The sequence below is a fragment of the Phyllostomus discolor genome, chromosome 9 (genome assembly GCF_004126475.2).
Source record: "Phyllostomus discolor isolate MPI-MPIP mPhyDis1 chromosome 9, mPhyDis1.pri.v3, whole genome shotgun sequence".
NCBI classification, from domain to species: Eukaryota; Metazoa; Chordata; class Mammalia; order Chiroptera; family Phyllostomidae; genus Phyllostomus; species Phyllostomus discolor.
In genome coordinates this window covers 48892477-48912660 of record NC_040911.2, presented here as the reverse complement: position 1 = coordinate 48912660, position 20184 = coordinate 48892477, and the positions used below count along the sequence as shown (strand labels likewise).

The following is a 20184-nucleotide window of genomic DNA, read 5'->3' as shown; positions in this document are numbered from 1 at the left end:
TTATACTTCAAAATTCTGTTCATTTCCTTTTGTAATTAGTAAGGGGAATAAATAATTTGACACTGGGAAATAGCCCATTCCCAAAATAAACTTCTGTCCAGCAGTGTTAGAAAGTGTTGTTGATGGTTCTTACCTGGTTGGCATTCTGCTTTACAGAAGATGTTGCCCTCTCTATTCATTTTTGGTTTGTTTGCTAAAATATTATTTTAGTATCTCAAGTCTTTATAAAATGATTAAATCTCTATGGTGTATCGGTGTATTTCACCATCTTTCATTTTCTAAGATGTACAGACTTGGGAAACAAAATAAAATGTGGCAAGTTTAATATGGCCTGAGCAGTATCAAGGGAAAAATTGAAGGGAAGATCAGATTATCAGCATTTTTCTGCTGTAGAGGATATTATTAGAGGCTCGGTGTGGAATAGAAGGTTGTTTTGATCACACTTGGTAAAAAGTTAGGTTGTATAAATAAATCAGTTTTCTTTGGTGTGGTACTTCTTAAAGTTATTAACATGCTAATGTTGTGAATACCTTGGAGGAGGATAAAGCACAGTTAAAACACCCTTATCCCTGCAAGTATCTCTAGGGACTCCCTTTTCATTAACAGATATTAATGAATTTGCATTCTTCAAGAGAAGCCTTAAACTGGTTTTTAGGTAATAAAAAAGATTAGCAAGACAGTCTTTGTCTTCAAAGAAATTTATCCCTTTTAAGGGGAGGGAAGTAGAAGAGAATGAAAAAAAGAAAAAAATAACTCAAACACTGTAATTATTGACAGAGTATAAGCAAGGGACTACAGGGATATCTTAATTAGAAAGAATAGAAAATGCTTCCTTGATGGTTTTGTAAATAGGTAAATTTAAACTGAGATGATGATAAAAGGGGCAGAAATGGGACAGATGAACTCACTTAATACAGCAGAGTAGTAGGGCACATGGCAGAGAATGGGTCCCAGCATGGGCTACATGCAGTGGAGGAGAATAAATTGGGGATTAGATCATGGAGACTTTTGAGTTACAGCCTTAGAAAGTTGCACCCTAATTCATATTGCCTGGAGGTGTCGGGGTGGGGGTCGAGGGAGAGAGAGGAGGAAGGGCAGGGAATGTGTTGCAGAGACTAGTACTTAATGAAGGTAGAAATACTTCTGATATGTAAACTGGATTGAATGAGGAGAGACTGGAGTAGGTTGATTGAGGCAGTTGTAATAGTCTAGGGCAGTGGTCTTCACACTTAATTCCTATATACCTCCTAAAATAATTTTGAAAACTCTGATGCATTTTAACATTAAAGTTACTTTAGAGAAATGACACTGTTGTATCACTTTAAAAAATAGAATCTAAATACCATAGCACTTTTATACCCATTATCATCCAATTAAAAAAATTCAATAATAAACTCTTTAAATTGGGAATTAAACTCTTTAAATTGGGAATTTTATATAGTTCTTTTTTCTTGCTCTCTTTTCATTTTCTATAAGAATTTTACAATATATCTTTATGCTTAAAAGTTTTAACTATTACCTTATGACATTTCTTTGTACCAAAAACATGTATATAAAGAGAAATTGAAAATTCTAATTTTCTGTGGTCACAAAACATCAGTTTGGTTTCTGTTATTAATATTCAGTTGATCAATCAGAATGTATTACAAATGATAAACACTTTGTAAACAAAAATTTTATTGAATAATGCGGCTAAAAAATAATAGGGCTAAAAAAAAGTTAATACTTCTACCTTCTAAGTTCTTCTAGATGTGCTAATCAAATTAACAGAGACAGGAGAAAAATAGCATAAGCATGAAAATTTCAAAGACAATAAGGAAAGATTGGTATAAATGACATTTCCAGAAAAAGGAGCAAGGGTGGGGCAGGGTGTTAGAAGTAAGAACGGGCAATTTACTAGTGCTTGAAGAAGAGCCAGCCAGACTGGACTGGAAAATTCTTGCTGGACAGCTCTGAAAACCTGGGACTTGGGGATTGTGTGTGTTGCGGGCAGTGTGTGGGGGGGGGGTATTTAGCTTACAGGCCCCAGCTTAAAGCCCTCTTATTTTACCATACTTACCTCAAATTAGGCTAAGGTGAACTTCCTAAATCTTCTTGAAGCTGGTTTTTTTCTAAATCTCTTGGGTAGGAAAGGGGGAAGTGTCAGAGGTTCTTTCTGCTTCTTGTTTTTCTTAATAAACAGCTTAAAATCAGTATACACAAAAGAAAAAACCTTAGTTCCCTTCAATAAGCATTAATTAATGAAATGGATAGGGCTTTAACAAATAATTAGGTATTTGTGGATGACTGTAATTTATTGCTAGAATGAGGAAACAACATTTAGCATCAATTCCTTTTTTTTATCTTAAGGTCTATAAGCACTGAGAGATTCTCTTGACATAAATAAGTTGATAGAGTATTGTTAGCAATGCCACTAATTTCCTTGAACTTCCTCCAACTTATGCACCCAAAATTTTCAGTCTTTTGAAAGCAACGGATTGAAAATACCTCAACTTGTAAAAATATTTAGCTTTAGAGAGTTGATTTCTCCAAGGCCCCCTTTTGTTTGGCAATGCATGCTTTTTTGTCTTGTTGCTTTTCATCAGTGTATCCCTTTGTGTCAAGTGCATCACAGGTAGCCTTGAGATACTGTTCTTTGTCTGATGGGAGGCAGAAATTGTGATCCAAATCCCCAGGCACATTTTTGGGGTGGACAACTGGAATATCCCTTAAAGTTAGACATAGGATTTATTTTCAGGAAAATCTTTGTCTACCTCAGGGGGTTTGGATACCCCAATTTGCTCTAAGCAAAAGATATCAGAGCCTCTGAATTAGGATGTTGGGAAATGAGAGGTGAGAACACAGAATACTTATAAAAGTAGAATTTATAGTTCTTAGCATCTAGTTAGATAGGGGGACAAGAAAGGTATGGTAAAAAAAGTAACAAAACTTCATGTTTGAGAATTCAGGGTTAGTGAGGAGAAAGATGGTAATTGAAAAGTCATGAGGAAGAGATCATTTTTATAAGATCAGTTTAAGATTCTGTGAAGTATCTGAAACTGTGGATCTGGTGATCAGAGCAGAAGATCTTTGGGGGGGGCCATCTGCATATCATAAATTATTATCGAAGCTGCAGATTACCAAGGAGAGGAGGGGTGTGCGTGTGATGCATTTATATGAGGACAAAAGTAGATGGAAAGATAGCTTCATTCACTCTGTGCTATCTATTTTATATAGAAGGATCAGAAAGAAGTAAGAATAGTCTGGAAAGGTAGAAAAATACTCAGGATTGTGTCAGAAAACACAAGAAAAGAGAATTTGAGAGGACACTGTTGGGGTAGGGAGAGTTGGTTTTGTCACATGTAAAGAGGTTGAGAAAGTAGGTCTAAGCAGGGCCCCTCAATTTTGGCATATTATTGCTAATCTTTGAGAAGAGATTCCCAAGAGTGAAAAATAGGACAGGTTATATTTGTGTTGATGGAGAGGTGAAAGGCTATGAAACGAACTATACCTTTGAGAATTTTACTGAAAAAGTCATTTTAGAGAAAAGCAGCTGAAGTTCCAGATTCATTGTGTCAGGAAGACACCCATGTAGTCAGAATTGCCCTTAATCACTTTTATCAACATGTTCATAAGGTATGATCTTCATGGTTTTACATACAAGTGTAACAGTCACATTTTTCTTCCACCATTGTAACTGTAATTTATTGTTTTTGTAGTTTATTCCTAGATGAGGTGGTTGGTGTTAGGCCATGTTGTTGGAAAATAGACAGCGGTAGTAAGATGCTCTATTTTGAGAAGTGTGCAAGAACAGCTGTGGCACCTTTTAGTCTCCTCCCTAATGCCCGTAAGCATATGTGTATGGTCATGCAGTAGAATGGTGATCAGGTACACCACTAAACTATCCTCTTCCTTGCTTTCATTTCCCTTGTTGCTGGCACTTTTTCCCCTATAGAGCACATCAAAAGCATGTGTGATAGTAAGGAAGGACTGGAGGCTGATGGTTTGAATTAGAATAGGGATTTGAAACATTCTGAGAGAATTGAAAGATTTAACAATAGTAGATTCAAATTTATTACTGACTCAGCATGAAGTTAGCATGAACTTATAGTATATGAAGCATTGTTAAGAAAAGAGTCTTACTTCATAGTATTAATGCAGGTAGAACTAGAACCATCTCCACTGAGTTAGAATGGTGTAGTCTTGAGGAGACTAGGTTTCTCTGTACCTTCCCTCCTCTGCTCTCTGACAACTAAGGGTGGGATAATTAGAAGGAGAGTGAAATGTGGCCTCAGAATGCTGTGTAAAGACAGAGACTAAAACCATCATGATCTTTGCTTTTTCTTACTTTTCAAAAAGAAATGATGGTTTTAATTAATAATTGATACTTTTAATTGGATTTTATTACCTCATAGTTGAATGAGTCTATATACTTCGTGGAATTGTCTGTTGCTTAAAGGAGGTAATTATGGAATTTAACTAAGTTATTTCTTAGAATCTCAAATGCTATTTCTAACTACTGGGTGGTAATGTGATTTCTCTAGCCAGGCAAGAGGATTTTACAAAATATAATAACATTACTATCTAAAATTAGAAGGCTACGTTAATTTTGCTTGGTCACATTCCCCTACTGCTCCTGCTTCAAGTCTGTGTGAACACTATGCCCCACCTGTACTACATTACTTTTAAGTTTGCTAAATATAACATGGTTTTTTGGATTTCTTTGCTTACAATACCCTCTTCTTGCCATCTGTCCTACTTGGCATACTCCTGTATTTTTCAAGAATTGGCACAGTGAGATTAACAATAACTAGCAATAAAATAGAAAAATTATAACCATGTACTCTAATAAAAGCTGTGAATGTAGGGGTCTCATTTTTTTTTTCTCAGAACATCTTACTGTACTGTACTCATCCTTGTGGTGATATGAGATGTTACAAGGCCTGCGTGCTGAGATGAAGTGAGGTGAATTGTGGGGTAGTGTTAGGCTACTGTTGACTTGATGATAAGGAATAGATAGATTGGACAAAGGGATAACTCATTTTCCAGGCAGGCGGGAAGGAGCAGGACGGTAAGAGATATCCTGCTCATTTTAATTTTTAAAATTCAAAAATTAAACTTTTAATTTAATTAAATTTAATTAAAATTTTAATTTTTAAAATTCAATTTTATTTATTCTTTGCCTTAAGAAAGAAATTTGTTATACTTACCCAAGGACGTTTTTTCATTGTTTTTAGAGAGAGAAGATGGGGGAAAGAGAGAGAAACATCGATGTAGGAGAGAAACATTGATCAGTTGCCTCCCGTATGCGCCCAGACCGGGGATCGTTCACACCCGGACTGGGGAACAAACCTGAGACCTTAGGTACGTGCCCTGACTGGGAACTGAACCTGCAACCCTTCGGTTATGGGACGATGCTCCAACTAACTGAGCCACACCAGCCAGGGCTATTGCCTTTCTAGCTATCCTTTCTTGCATGTTTTAGAGATTACTCCTAAGGATTGTAATTTGCATCTTTATTTTATTGTAATCTATTTAAAGTTAACGTAAACTTTGCATAGCTATAGAGTTTTTATAACAGTATATAGCTACATTTACTCCCTCTATGCCATCTATTTTATGTGAGGATATTATTGACTATACCATCACTTATGTTACATGCTGTAGAATTTTTTTCATTAGTGGTGATAATTTTTTATTGATTATATTTTGTTTTTGTCTCCGTAATCTGTGGCAGGAATTTGTAGGGTGTGACTGGGTAAGACTTAAGTGTGCAGTATTTTTGTAGCCTCCACAAAGATAAAAGTAGAGCCTTATTAGTCTAATCAAGAATTGTTGAGGAAATCTTGAATTTGGAGAGGATGACTGAGGCCAGAGTGATTCCACAAATACTGACAGATGGCATAGCGATACTGGGAAGTAGAAATGAACCTTTTGTTGCCAGTGCCTCTGCCAGAGTGTAATACTTCCTTTTGTATAGAAATAATTGTCAGCCGTGATTGATAGTGGTGACAAAAGGTGAGTCGAAATACGATTTTGTTACCCTCTAGGAGTATGTTTCTCAAATATGATTATTCAACAATCTTGCATTTGATTGTTGAAGCTATAGATTATCAAGCAGGGGAAAGATGTGTGTGTGATGCATGTATGAGGTGAGGGTATTTTTTAAAAATGAATGCTCCTGAGCCTCACTCCAAGTCTATATATATATATATATATATATGTATATGTATATATATCAGTGTCTACATATGAGATCTGGGAACCTGCATTTTACAGGTAAGTGCTCCAAGCTAGTCTTAAACTCAGTTATGTTGGGCAATCACTGCTCTAGGAGTCTTCTCCACAGCCGCTTAATTTCCATAGATCAGAATTAATATTATTAATGTTTCTCTTTAAGATTAACAATTGTGAGTCAAGACTGAAATAGTTTGGTCATAGACATAGAATTCTAGAGCCTGTATAAGGTACCTTTGAAGTCATGCCAGGTCTACAGTCTTGAGTTGCAGAGGAGAAAACTGAGGCCAAATGAGAGTGATTTTCATAACTGGTTCATAATTAAGGTACTTGGCGATGAATTGCAGATCAGAATAACCTGTATAAAATTTATCTGTACTATATTTAAGTAATTATTTCATGTTAGGTGTTATTTTTAATCCAATTTGACACTCTGCTTTTTAATTGGGCTATTTGGACCCTTTGCACGGAAAGGGATTCTTAGTGTGTTTGGGTTTAAATCGCTCATCTTATTATTTTTGTTCTGTCGGTTCCTTCATCCTCTTTTTCTGCTTTATTTTGGATGAGTATTTTTTATGACTTTATTTTATGGCTCTTATTGGCTTACTAGCTCTATGTCTTGGGTTGGTTTTTTGATGTTTAATGGTTGCTACAGAGTTTATAATTAGTATATAGTATCTTTAACTTATTATAGTCTACCTTCAAGTAATATGTATCTTTTCACATACAGTGTAAGAACCTCAGGACAGTATACTTTACTTTTTTCCTGCCTTTGTGCTAGTATAATCATACATTTTACTTCTGTATATGTTGTCTCTTGGTACATTTTTTTATCTTTTTATTTTATAGTACATTTTTTTCTTTAAACAAGAAGGCTTTTATATTTACCCAATATTTACCATTTCTGATATTCTTCATTTCTTTGTTGTAAATCCAGATTTCTGCCTGGTATAATTTTCTTTTTGCTTGGACTGCCTTTAATCTTACAGTGCAGGTCTGCTGGTGATATCTGTCAGCATTTATATGTATGAAAAAGTCTTTATTTCACCTTTGTATTTGAAAGATATGAATTTCAAACATATTTGAAAGATTTGTACTTACAGAGTATAGAATTGGAGGTTGACATTTTTTTTCCTTCAGTCTTCTGGCTTGTATTGTTTCTAATGAGAAGTTTGCTTTAATTCTTACCTTTCTGTTCTGTATATTAGGTTTTTCTCTGACTGCATTGCAGAATTAACTCTCAGTGTTTGACATTTTATTTATTTACAAGTTAGGTTCTGATTGAATGTGTAAGTACTCAGGTTTGTGTGATCACTCTTTTCTGTGTCCACCCCGTACTGAGTTTCTACATCTTCTGATTCCTGTGCTTCTAGAGGCAATTTAGAACATATCTGTAAAAAAAACCAGAGGAAGCATCCTTCAGTTGTCATAGCTTCTGAATTGATTCTAAGATTTTCCTGTGATTCTTTATGCCACTCCAGATTCATTAAGAGCAGTTTTACTTATGCTGCTTCAGACAGGCAAGGGGTACTTTTTAGTTTCAGAGTGTTATAAGGAGTATTTCTGATGTCTCTGATAGTTGGTGTGGATGACTACAGCTCAGAGTCTGATGTGATTATTATACCTTCAGCCCTGGACTTTGTCTCACAAGATGAAATGTTGACGCCACTGGGGAGATTGGACAAGTATGCTGCAAGTGAGAACGTATATAACAGGTATGTACATATTATTCTCATTAAAGTGGAAATGGAAGGATGGTTTTTATTATATTAATTTCAAGAGGGAAAATAAAATTACCCGATTTAAAGTAGGTATTATTAACGTGTACAGTCTGAGTCACCAAGCTCTCATAATAGTCACAGCCACAGCCTCTTTTATAGTTGTTTTCTCCTTGATCCTACTAACAACATAGCACTCTTTTTTTTTCCTTTTTTGGCAAAAAAAAAAAAAAAAAAAAAAAAACATCGCTTCTTTGCTGTTAGGCATAATTTTGATATTGTGTAAAGTGATCACTGAGGAGTACATTACTCTTTCAGCAAATGATGTTGTGTACCTACTATGTGCCAGGTGGTGGTCAAGAGAACTGTGACATAGAGTGGCTAAGAGATAACACTCTTCCTAATGCATCGTTTCTCCGGTGGTCACAAGACTACCTATATCAGACTTTTCTGGGAAATCTGAAAGTCTTTGTTTATGGTTTTTAAGTATAGATATATAACATTCATCTAGTAAAAATATGTAAAGATGTTTTTTATAATAAAGAAGAGTAAATTTTTCCATTATTACAATTGAAGATTACAGAAATGAAATTTCATTGACCTTATAAATTTGTTAAATCAGTAAAGATGAAAAATATTTTAGGGAACATTCGGATTCTTCTTGTTAAAATAAAATCCATACTGGCATTTGTCACCTAGGAAATTAGAGGCTTTAATATATGTTATAAAATGTATAAGAAAACATTTTCTTTAAAACTATATAGATTCTGCCTTTTGAAATTATGAATATTAAGTATTGATGACACTGAACACTATATAATTTTTTTGTGTGTGTGTAGACAAATGGTGGCCCGGAGTTTGCTGGATACATTGAGGGAAGTCTGCGATGATGAAAGAGATTGTATTGCTGTTTTGGAAAGAATTAGCAGATTAGCTGACGATTCAGGTATATGTTTACGCAGAGAAAGTTTTCTTTTACAAAATTTGTTTTTAAAACTAATGAAACACTGTGATAAGAAATTTAATAAAATTTTTCCTAAGTAAGTTATCAAACCCATTAGTAAACAAGAAAGTAAAATCCTATTACTAAAATCCAGACATTTTATGGTAGGCCCATGTGGTTTAATTTTGGAAATTTCTCAGTAGAAAAATCTTAACAAGCCCTGGCTAAGTATCTCAGTTGGTTAGAGCATCATCTCAATATGCCAAGGTTTTGAGTTTGGTCCTTGGTCAGGGCACATACAAGAATCATCTGCTCTGGCCACCGTGGCTCGGTCGGTTGGTTGGGTGTCATCCAGCAAAGCAAAAGCTCTCCAGTTCCATTCTAGGTCATGTCACATGCCTGGTTTGTGGGTTTGTTCTACCTGGGCAACTGCGAGGGGCAACTGATTGATGTTTCTCTCTCATATTGGTGTTTCTTTCCCTCTCTTTTTCCCTCTCTGTAAAAGTAAATACATATTTTAAAATAGAATCAACCAATGAACGTATAAATAAGTGGAATGACTTGATGTTTCTCTCTGTCTCTCCCCCTTCCTCTCTGTGTTGAATAAATAAAAACAATTTTTTTAAAAGAAAAATTTTAACATTGTCTTGCATCCTGCATGTGAATATTTTAGGCTTAATAAAAACTTTAAAAATAATTTTGAATAATTTAAAAGGGATGGCTTGAGCTATAAATTTTTTAGGCATATATAAAATATTTTTGTATGCTTTCTTCCCACTTGCAAAAAATGTTACTCACTCACTGTAAAACCAAAGCTGTGTATCTCCAAAGTGAAAATAGGAGGGTCTGCTTTAAAAAGAGGTAAACTTGATTTGAGGCATGAAACAGTTAAGTTTTTCTAAAAATATTTTTATTGTGGTAAAATGTGCATAAAATTTACCATTTTAACCTAACATTAAGTTTTAAGCAAAGTTTTAGAATTCACTTTAGGAACAATTAAAAAATAAATTTTTTTTTCTTAAAAACTATTAAAATGCATTATCTTTCAATTTCTAATGAAGTTTTTGGCATGTCAGCCAGTCTTTTAATTTTTAGTTGAGCTCATGTTTTAGTTAGCTGTTCATTATATGGGAATATCTTTTTACTATTGACATACCTTAAATAATTTTTATTTTTTTAAGGTATAAAAATTATTTGTAACCTTACTAATAACCTTTGTCATTGTGACGATCTGTATACATAATTGCTCATGTATATGCTTGTTCCAGAACAGTTTTAGGAGAGTCTCATCAACTGTAATTTGTGCTTATAATTTATGTTTTGATTTGGCATGGTTACAATTTAAGTTTTTGGCAATGTTGCATCCCATTGTGATTACTTATTTCTTAGTAGAGACATAGATATTCTTGAAAGAGAAATATGTATTTACCATATTTCACCATGTGTAATGCACCCTTTTTTGCCCAATTTCTGAGGGAAAAATAAGGATGCACATTATATATGGGTAGTACTAATTCCATGTCTGTGTAAATATTTTTAATTCTTTTATTTATGCTTATGCATTAAAATTGTAACTCTGGAAAGCAATAATGATATCTCTATGCATAATACCCTAGAATACAATAATTGGTTTTTTAAATAAATAAAAAAATTGAATTAAAAAAATTAAAATGAAAGATTTTTTCCCTGAAAGTTTGGGGTAAAAACATGTGTGCTCATTGTGCATGGGAGCACATTATATGCGGCAAATATAATGTTTTCTTTTATCTGTTTATCAATCATAGTGCTGGTTCTTATATATATGTGCGTATATTTTTAAGAAATGTTCTCAAGTTGTCAAATTTAATGGTAAATGTCTTATTGACATTTATACTTACATTCACTCAGTTAACATGAAACTGTAGAGCAGTTACTAAAATGAATAAGATTCCTGTCATTAAAGTAACAGTTTAATGATTGCAGTCAACAATAATTTATAAACAATAATTGTTTATAGTTCATAAACAGTAAATTATAATGGGGGCTGGATTCAGAAAGTTAATGACACTTGAGTTGGATTTGACAGAATGATGTGGTATAGAGAGGGGAACGTATACTCAGGAAAGTAAAAGATAAGTTTAGAGGTGTGAGGAGTTCAAGGCGTTGGCCCATTTGGTCCACAATGAATCTACTAAGTCTATAGTTTAGAAAAATGAGGCTGTTATATAATGAGGTAGTTGAAGCCTAGATTGTAAAGGTTTATACTATGCTGTGTTAGGAAGTTTGCATTTCTTATGGTTAAGAATAATAATGCAGCGGTATGGATTGACTTGATACAAAAAAAGGGTGACAGGAAGACTAGTTGGGAGACTAGTAATTGTTATGAGTTGTTTGAGAGAAATTAAAGTGCTAGGGAGTGGATTTCAAAGCCACTGTGATGGTTGAGAAGAGTGAAGAGAGGAAATTGACCCTAAGATTTCCAGCTTGGTAGGCTGGGTTGGTTGTGATGTTTGATGTGTTGTGATGAGTTGTGATGTTGGTAGGATGTGTTGGTTATAGTTGTCCCAATTTTTCCCCCTTTACCCTCTTGTACCCAGCAACCCCACACCCTCAGGCAGTCCCCACACCTTTGTTCATGTCCACGGGTTATGTGTATAAGTTTTTTGGCTACTCCATTTCTTATACTATACTTTACACTCTCATGGCTATTCTGTAACTACGTATTTATACTTTTTAATCCCCTCACCTCTTCACCCTGGCAAACATCAAAACACTCTTCAGTATCCATGAGTCTGTCCCTGTTCCTCTTCTTTGCTTAGTTTGTTTTTTAGATTCAATTGTAGATATGTATTTATTGCCATTTTACTGTTCATAGTTTTGATATTCTTTTCTTAAATAAGCCCCTTTAACATTTCACATAATAATAGTTTATTGATGATGAGCTCCTTCAATTTTTTCTTGTCTGGAAAGCTCTTTATCTGTACTTCAATTCTAAATGATAGCTTTTATCATTTAGGTAGAGCAATCTTGGCTGTAGGTCCCTGCTTTTTCATGACTGAATATTTCTTGCCAGTCCCTTCTAGCCTGCAAGGTTTCTTTTGAGAAATCAGCTGATAGTCTTATGGGAACTCTCCTGTAGGTAATAGACTGCTTTTCTCTTGCTGCTTTAAGATTCTCTCTTTGTCTTTAACCTTTGGCATTTTAACTATGGTGTGTCTTGGAGTAAACCTCTTTGCATGCAACTTGTTTGGGACTCTCTGTGCTTTCTGGGCTTGCATGTTTATTTCCTTCACTAAATTAGGGAAGTTCTCTTTCATTAATTTTTCAAATAGATTTCCAATTTCTTGCTCTTTCTCTTCTTTTGGCACCCCTGTGATTCAAATGATGGAGTGCTTGAAGTTGTCCCAGAGACTGCTTCCACTATCCTTGGTTTTTTGTGGGTTTTTTTTATTCTTTTTTCTTCTTGTTCTCATTGGTTGTTTTTTGCATCCTTATGTTTGAAATTGTTGATTGGATTCTCAGCTTCACCCACTCTCCTGTTGTTTACCTGTAAATTGCTCTTTATTTCAATTAGTGTATCCTTCATTTCTGACTGGATCTTTTTTATGTTGTTGATGGTCTCACAAAGTTCCTTGGATATCCTTACAGTGTTTTGAGCTCTGCATCTGATAGATTGCTTATCTTCATTTCACTTAGCACTTTTTTTGAGATTTGTTCCGTTCTTTCAATTGGGCCATGTTTCTCTGTCTCTTCATTTTGGCAGCCTCCCTGTGTTTGTTTCTATGTATTATGTAGAGCTGTTTTGACTCCATGTCTTGGTAGTGTGGCCTAATGTGTAGTAGGTGTCTTATAGGGACCGGTGGCACAACCTCCCCTATCACCCAGACTGGATACTTGAGTTGTGCCCTCTGCATGGGCTGAGTTCCCCCTTCTCTTCTACTTGAGCTTTTATTGCTGTTGGCAGATCAATGGGTGGGATTTATCCAGGCCAGTTAGCTGCAAGGACTGGCTATAACTATTCACCACTAACCTCTGCCGTCCGTGGAGGATCGGGTGTGCGAAGGCCGACTGGTGGTGCTCTGATGTGGTCTGTAGCTGTCCACTGGGTACACAGGCTCTATGGTTAACAGGTAGTGTAGACCAAGGTCAGCCCCAACACAGCCCCTGTGTTTTGCCCAGGGCCACCCTGCTAGAGCTATAAAGTAATTTGAGGTGGCTGCTACTTGTGCTAGGCTTGGAGATTTCCCAGTGAAGTCAAGCTGTGAATCTAGGCTGGCTGCTGTTATGCTGGTCCTGGGACCACTAAGCAAGTGGTCCAGGGGATTGGGGGCTCAGTGAAGCTGGCTGTTGCTTGTTTGAAATGATTTACAAAGTTGTGAAGCTTGAGCCAAGAACAGCCATTCATATGGAAAAGTCACAGTTAATAGTTTTGGTGGGTCAGCAAGTTGGATGGGATGGAGTCTCAGGGGATCTCCTGGACAGGGCAAATAGTATAGCCAGGTTGATGGAGTCTCAGATTTGGCATCCACCTGCCACCTATGTGGCTCTGTGGTGGGGAGAGTTCAGGAAAGTTACAGTGGCCTTTCTTCCTTTCTTTCTGGGAGAAGGCTGTCCTCCAGCTGCTGCTCCAGTGCTGGAGCTCAGAGGGAATGAATCTAAAAACCTCTGTGTGGATTCTTTAAGAGAAACTGCTTGGGACTGCAGAAGTTTCTTTCACTGACTCAATCTCTGCAGCCAGAAGTTATGGGGACATCTTCCTGGCACTGGAACCCTGACCTGAGGGGGGCCTGGTGTGGGGCTGGAACTCCTTGCTCCCTCCTGAATTTTTATCTGCCACATGTGGGTGTAGGAGCAGCATGTTCTGCATCTCTGCCTCTCCTAGCAATCTGGATGGATGTGGTTTCTTTAATTATGTAGTTGTCAGACTTCCATCCAACTTGATTTCTAAGAATTCTGAGTGATAATTGTTCCATATTTTAGTTGTAATTTTGATGTGGTTGTGTGAGGAGGTGAGCCGTGTTCACGTGTGCCGCCATCTTGACTGGAGGAGTCCTGAATATCACCATTCCTCTTAAATTGTCACTTAGTAAAGTGTCAAAATCTAGTTGTTAGTTTTAATACTCTCACATTCTCATCTACTGTTATTACTATTGAGAAGCCTGTTGTTTCGTTTGGTCTTCATAGGTAATACTGTTTCTTTCCTGATTGCTTTTAAGACTTCTTATCCTTGGCATTGTTCAGTTTTACTGTTATGTATTTAGGTACAGCTTTATTTTTATTCTACTCAGGACTTTGCCCTGCTTCTTGAATTTGAGGATTCTTATTTTTCATCAGGGGAAACTTGCAACCTTCAACATTTTGAATATAGCCTCTCTTCCATCTCATATTCTTTTTTTAAGTTGATTTTTTAAGTACATATTTTGTATATTGGTTCCAAATATAGAACTCTTGTTATATAAATGCTGTTTTTCCATTGTTGTTCTGTGTTCTTACTTTCCAGTCCTTTATCTCCCATCTGCATTTTGATCATTTCTCTCAGCATAGTATATCTGCTACTAAAGCCTAACCTGTAATTTGACTGTTGAATATTTCATTGCCATTATCTCCATTTTTCATTTTTAGGAATCTTAAGTGCTTTGTTTTCATTTCCTCTTGTTTTTCTTTCCCTATTATTTTATTCCTTTTTGGTATATTTTCTTTTATTATATCTTTAGAATGTTTAAAATTCTAAAGATCAGCAGCTGAAATTCTTGGTCTTATAATTCTGTTGTGTTTTAACTCTTTTGCTACTGAAGGATCATTTCCTGGTCATTTTTTTATAGTTTTGCATTGTGAGCTCATCTTTTGTGGGTCTTCATAGGTTTTGGTGTCAGTTCAGCCTCCTTAAGTGGTTTGGAGTTGTCTGTCAGGCTCAGGGTTAGCAACTAGGAGTGATTTTATGTTAATTTCTTGTGTTCCTATTTTTATAATTGTTTGGGAGGAAAGCAGAGAGGAAAGAGGCATTCTCAAACTATCCTGGGGACACATCATGCATATTTACTTAAGGTAACTTTAATAATATCAGTAATAGGTGCCAGAGTTCTCTAATGAGGTCTGAGGTAATGAATTGTGTTGATAAGCCATCATGTCTGTGTGTGTGTCAGTCATTTGTATTTCTTCTGTGAATTGCCTGTTTGTATCCTTATTTTCTTTCTTTTATTTATTTGAACAATAGATTCTTTGTATATTTAGTTATTAATACTTTATTGTGCATGTATTTTCTTCAAGGTGATTGATCTTTAAAAAAACTTTTGGAACTTTAATTCACCTAGTATTAATGTGTGGCGTGCAATATCGGAATCTTGTCTTTTTTTCTGACATAACTAGCTGATTTTTCTACCATTACTTAGGTTCCTTTTTAAACCTAGAGATTTGAAATGCCATATTTGTGACATTTGAATATGCCATATATACTTTGGTCTTTTCAGATCTTAAAAAAATCTATTGCTCTCTTTTAATATTCACATATCCTTTTTAGTCTTAATTAAGTCTAACTATAAATCCTCCATTCATTGACTAAACTTAGATCAGAAGCCAGTCCTTATGGCTTGTCCTAGGAGGTTATTCAATAGTAGAGTTTATAGATCATACAATATTATAGTTAATGTGACTTGGATATTTAATCTCTAGCATATTGTGGCACAGTGTAAGTGATGAATAGACTCATTCAGTCATTACCGGAAATGACTGCATACTAAGTATATACTATGAAGATAAAAGCTTGGGATCGGGTAAGGTCCTCTAAATGATGGGGTTAACCTATGTATGATTGTGAAAAGAATCACAGAGTTAGAGAACATCTTGTAAGCCCTTATTAAACTGAGGGTGAAAGTCCTAGTCTCAAGCCTAGGCAAAGATTTTGTTATTGGAGAGAATGTTTGCTCACATTTCTGTTATTTCAATAGAACCAACTGTGAGAGCAGAGCTGATGGAACAGGTGCCTCATATTGCATTGTTTTGTCAAGAAAACCGGCCTTCAATCCCATATGCTTTTTCCAAATACTTACTACCTATTGTGGTTAGATATCTCGCAGATCAGAATAATCAGGTAAGAGTGCCACTGACATGTTCTTAATGGAAATCTATGTGATATGATGTATGTAGAATGGCATACCCTAGGTAGTCCCATTTGAATGTTTTCTTTATTTTGTTTGTTTGACATTGTTATTCTGTTTTTCAAAAGTCCATTTGTCTTGGACAAAATGTGTTGAGAGTTTGGCAAATCTAGGAGGTCTCTGTAATGCCATTGTAGACAGTGCCTCATAGCTGCATCCTCACTTGGCTCCCTCGTAGATGTCCCTCAAAAGGTTACTTTGTGAGACATTTTACAAGATAGCTTCTTTGTTACACTTATGTTATACCACAATCTATCACATTCTATCTTTGTAATACTCAAAGAAAATAGCCATACATTTTTATTTGCATGGTTTTACCAGTTGAGATGAGAAGTCTTCATTTTTGTGAAAGTCAGGTAATCGAGTTTTGCTGTATTATGTATATACTTTGTTTATACTATTAATCTTTTCACAGGTAAGAAAAACAAGTCAGGCAGCTTTGCTGGCTCTGTTGGAGCAAGAGTTAATTGAGCGATTTGATGTGGAGACCAAGGTGTGCCCGGTCCTCATAGAGCTCACTGCCCCAGATAGCAATGACGATGTGAAAACAGAAGCTGTGGCTGTAAGTAGAATGTGATTTTTCAGTTTAGGTAAAAATTAGTCACTACATTGACTAATAAAAGATGCTCGATAAATATTATGCTACATTATCTCTCATAGGATTTCTACATATTAGATTTCACAGTAGCCACACATTTTTGAATTTGAAATAAATGACTGGCTAGAAAGAGGCATTGGCTCACAGGGAAAAGTTATATATTCTGTGGGCCTTCTATTGTGCCAAACAACTGGAAATTAGATGAGTCTATCACTGAGCTCTGAAAAGCAAGATACATAGAAAGAGAATGAGCAAATGTGAACTTATTTTTATGTCAAAATGGAAAAATAAGATGGGAGAAATAACCAGTGAAGATAAAAACAACTGCATTGAAGGAAGAAACATTTGAACACCTTCAGTTGCTCTCAGTTTTCTAGGCATTGTGCAAGGACAGTAGGAAAAAAACAGTAATACTTGGCTCTTGCTCTTAACACTATGTTCTTTAGGGGATAGTCCGGCAAGTAATTTTACTATGATATGATACATGATATAAGTTATGATTATTAACAACATACAGATTAATTCATAATGCACATGATAGTCAGGTATAATAGTCTAATTTCTGGGGTTTTTTTTACATAGTTAGCAAATAGTTTTATAGAGAGCCATCAAAAATAAAGCATGGGAGACTTCAGCTAAGATAGAGGTATAGGTAGATATACTTTGCCTCCTTGCACAACCAAAGGAAGGACAACAACAAATTAGAACAAAAAATAACCAGAACTGCCAGAAAATTGAACTGTATGGAAGTCCGACAACCAAGGGGTTAAAGAAGAAACATTCATCTACATGGGTTAGGAGGGGTGGAGATGGGCAGCCGGTGTAGGGAGGACTCAAGGCAGGGCAGCAGCTGGAGGACTGGGAGGTCCCACATTTGCATGCAGATAAACTGGGAGGAACACCTGGGGAGCAAGAAAGACTGTGCAACCAAGGAATCCAGCACAGGGAAATAAAGCCTGATCACCTCTGACTGTAAAAACTGTGGGGGTTGCAGCAGTGGGGGACCTCCCAGCCTCGTAAGAGAGTTTGTTGGAGAGACCTACAGGATCTTGGAATATATACAAAACCACCCACATGGGAATTACCACCAGAAGGGCCTACTTTGCTCATGGGTAGCAGGGGAAGGTGAGCTGAGCTGAGCAAGAGCCAAGCAAGTGGCATTGTTCCCTCTGGACCCCTTCCCCATGTACAGCACCACAACATAGCCATGTGAGTTGCCCTGCTCTGGCATATACCTAATGCCCCACACCTTACTATATAACAGGCACACTGAGACAAAAAAAAAATATGGCCCAAATGAAAGAATAGCTCAAAGTTCCAAAATTAGAACTAAGCAATGAAGAGATAGCCAGTCTATCAGAGGCAGAGTTCAAAACACTGATAATAAGGATGCTCACAGAAATGGTTGTGTGGTCACAAAATAGAGGAAGAAGTAAAGTCTATGTAAAGTGAAATGAAGGGAAATATAGCAAAGGGAAGGAAACCAGGATTCAAATCAATGGTTTGGAGTAAAAGGAAGAAATAAACATTCAACCAGAACAGAATGAAGAAATAAGAATTCAAAAAAATGAGGAGGGGCTTAGGAACCTCTGGGAGAACTTGAAACATTCTAACATCCGAATCATAGGGGTGTCAAGAGAAGAAGAAGAGCAAAAAATTGAAAACTTATTTGAAAAAAATAATGAAGGAGAACTTTCCTAGTCTGGCAAAGGAAATAGACTTCCAGGAAAGCCAGGAAGCTCAGAGATTCCCAAAGAGGTTGGACCCAAGGAAGCACACACCAAGGCACATCATAATTACATTACACAAGATGAAAGATAAGGAGAGAATCTTAAAAGCAATGAGAGCAAAGGAGACAGGAGTTCCCATGAGACTATGGACTGATTTCTCAAAAGAAACCTTAGAGTCAAGAAGGGGCTGGAAAGAAGTATTTGACATCATGAAAGGCAAGGACCTCCATCCAAGATTCCTCTATCCAGCAAAGCTTTCATTTAAAATGGATGGACAGATAAAGTGCTTCCCAGATAAGGTCAAGTTAAAGGACTTCATCATCACCAAGCCCTTATTCTATGAAATGTTAAAGGGACTTATCTAAGAAAAAGAAGATAAAAAATATATATAGTAAAATGACAGCAAACTCACAATTATTGACAACCACACCTAAAATGAAAACAAAAAACAAACTAAGCAAACAACTAGAACAGGAACAGAACCACAGAAATGGAGATCACATGGAAGGTTAGCAACAGGGGAGTAGGAGGAGGAGAGAGGGGGGGAAAGGTACAAAGAATAAGTAGCATAGACAGTAGGTAGAAAATAGAGAGAGGGCAAGAATAGTGGGAAATGTACAAGCTAAAGAACTTACGACACATGGACATGAACTAAATGGGGGGGATGTGGGTGGGAGTGGGTGTGCAGGGTGGAGGGGAGTGAAGGGGAGAAATGGGACAACTGTAATAGCATAATCAATAAACTATGTTAAAAATAAGGGGTGAATTAGAATGTATAGTACTATCTGTTGGAGTTTACATCTATAGTTCCTGAGTTCAGATAGCAGTAATTCTGTTAATAAATGAGAAAACTAATAAAAACCATTTGAAAATTTATTCAAGTCTGTTTGGATATTGAGACTTTACTATTTCAGCGTAAATATAATTGCATCTTTGTTGAAATAAAAAATAAAACTAAAATTTTCTAATAGTTCTAAATCATTAATAGGATTGATTTAGTCATCTTTCTAGTCCATTTCCCTTGGCAGTTTCTTGATTTCATTATTTTATTTTTATATACTCAGGTACAAGTAAAATAATAAGTTTTCTTTTTTCTACCGAAACCATTTTTATTGAAGTGTAATTACATAATATGAAAGTAACCATTTAAAGTATACAATTAAGTAACATTTAGTATTTTTACAGCATTGTACAATGGCCACCTCTGCCAAATTGTAAAACATAGATTTTTTTTATTTTTAAATTTCACAAGTTCCTCGTTAAGGGAAGTAAGTTTTGGCATCAGTGTTGGTTTATATTGAGCAGAATTTAACTTGCTGTTAGAATTTTTGATGGGATTTAACAATAGTAAAACATAATTATAGTAAAAAGACTATATCCAGCATTAGTATGAAACCTGTGATTTTCTTACAATTGTATATGTTTATTTTGTCAGGATTTGCTTTCCCTGGCTTCCCAGTTGTTCTCTACCTGGGGACTAATTTATTCTAATACATTTCATTATGGTAGATCAGTAATACAGTAGCACTTTGGATCTTTAACCCAGGGTTTGGAAATTCTTAGAAACTGTACAGGGTCAAAAAATAAAACTAGCTTTGGGGTTTAGGAGATGTAGGTGTTATCCCCCAGTTCTGAGGAGCCTGGGATTTTGATAGGGACTGTGCTGCATTTATAGATCAGGGAGGGAGTAAGTGCCAGCTTGACCATCCATGAGCATGGTAGGTCTCTCCATTTATTTAAGTCTGTTACTTATCAGTGTTTTGTAGTTTTCAGTAGAAATCATGTATGTTTTGTTAGGTTTCATGGTTTTTAATACAGTTGTGAATAACTTTTTAAATGTTTCTAC

General features: G+C 35.8%; 1 protein-coding gene across 3 annotated transcripts in view; it reads left to right on the top strand.

Moving 5' to 3' along the window:
* Positions 1-20184, top strand: part of PPP4R1 (protein phosphatase 4 regulatory subunit 1) — a 77185-nt gene that overhangs the window by 16738 nt on the left and 40263 nt on the right. For 2 of the 3 annotated variants that reach the window (XM_028523659.2, XM_036009323.1), the window contains 4 exons: positions 7847-7931; positions 8774-8880; positions 15801-15943; positions 16426-16572. In XM_028523659.2, coding sequence (XP_028379460.1) covers positions 7847-7931; positions 8774-8880; positions 15801-15943; positions 16426-16572 — 482 coding nt within the window. Of the gene's footprint in view, positions 1-7795; positions 7932-8773; positions 8881-15800; positions 15944-16425; positions 16573-20184 lie in introns of all 3 variants that reach the window. The other variant, XM_028523658.2, reaches the window with a different exon arrangement.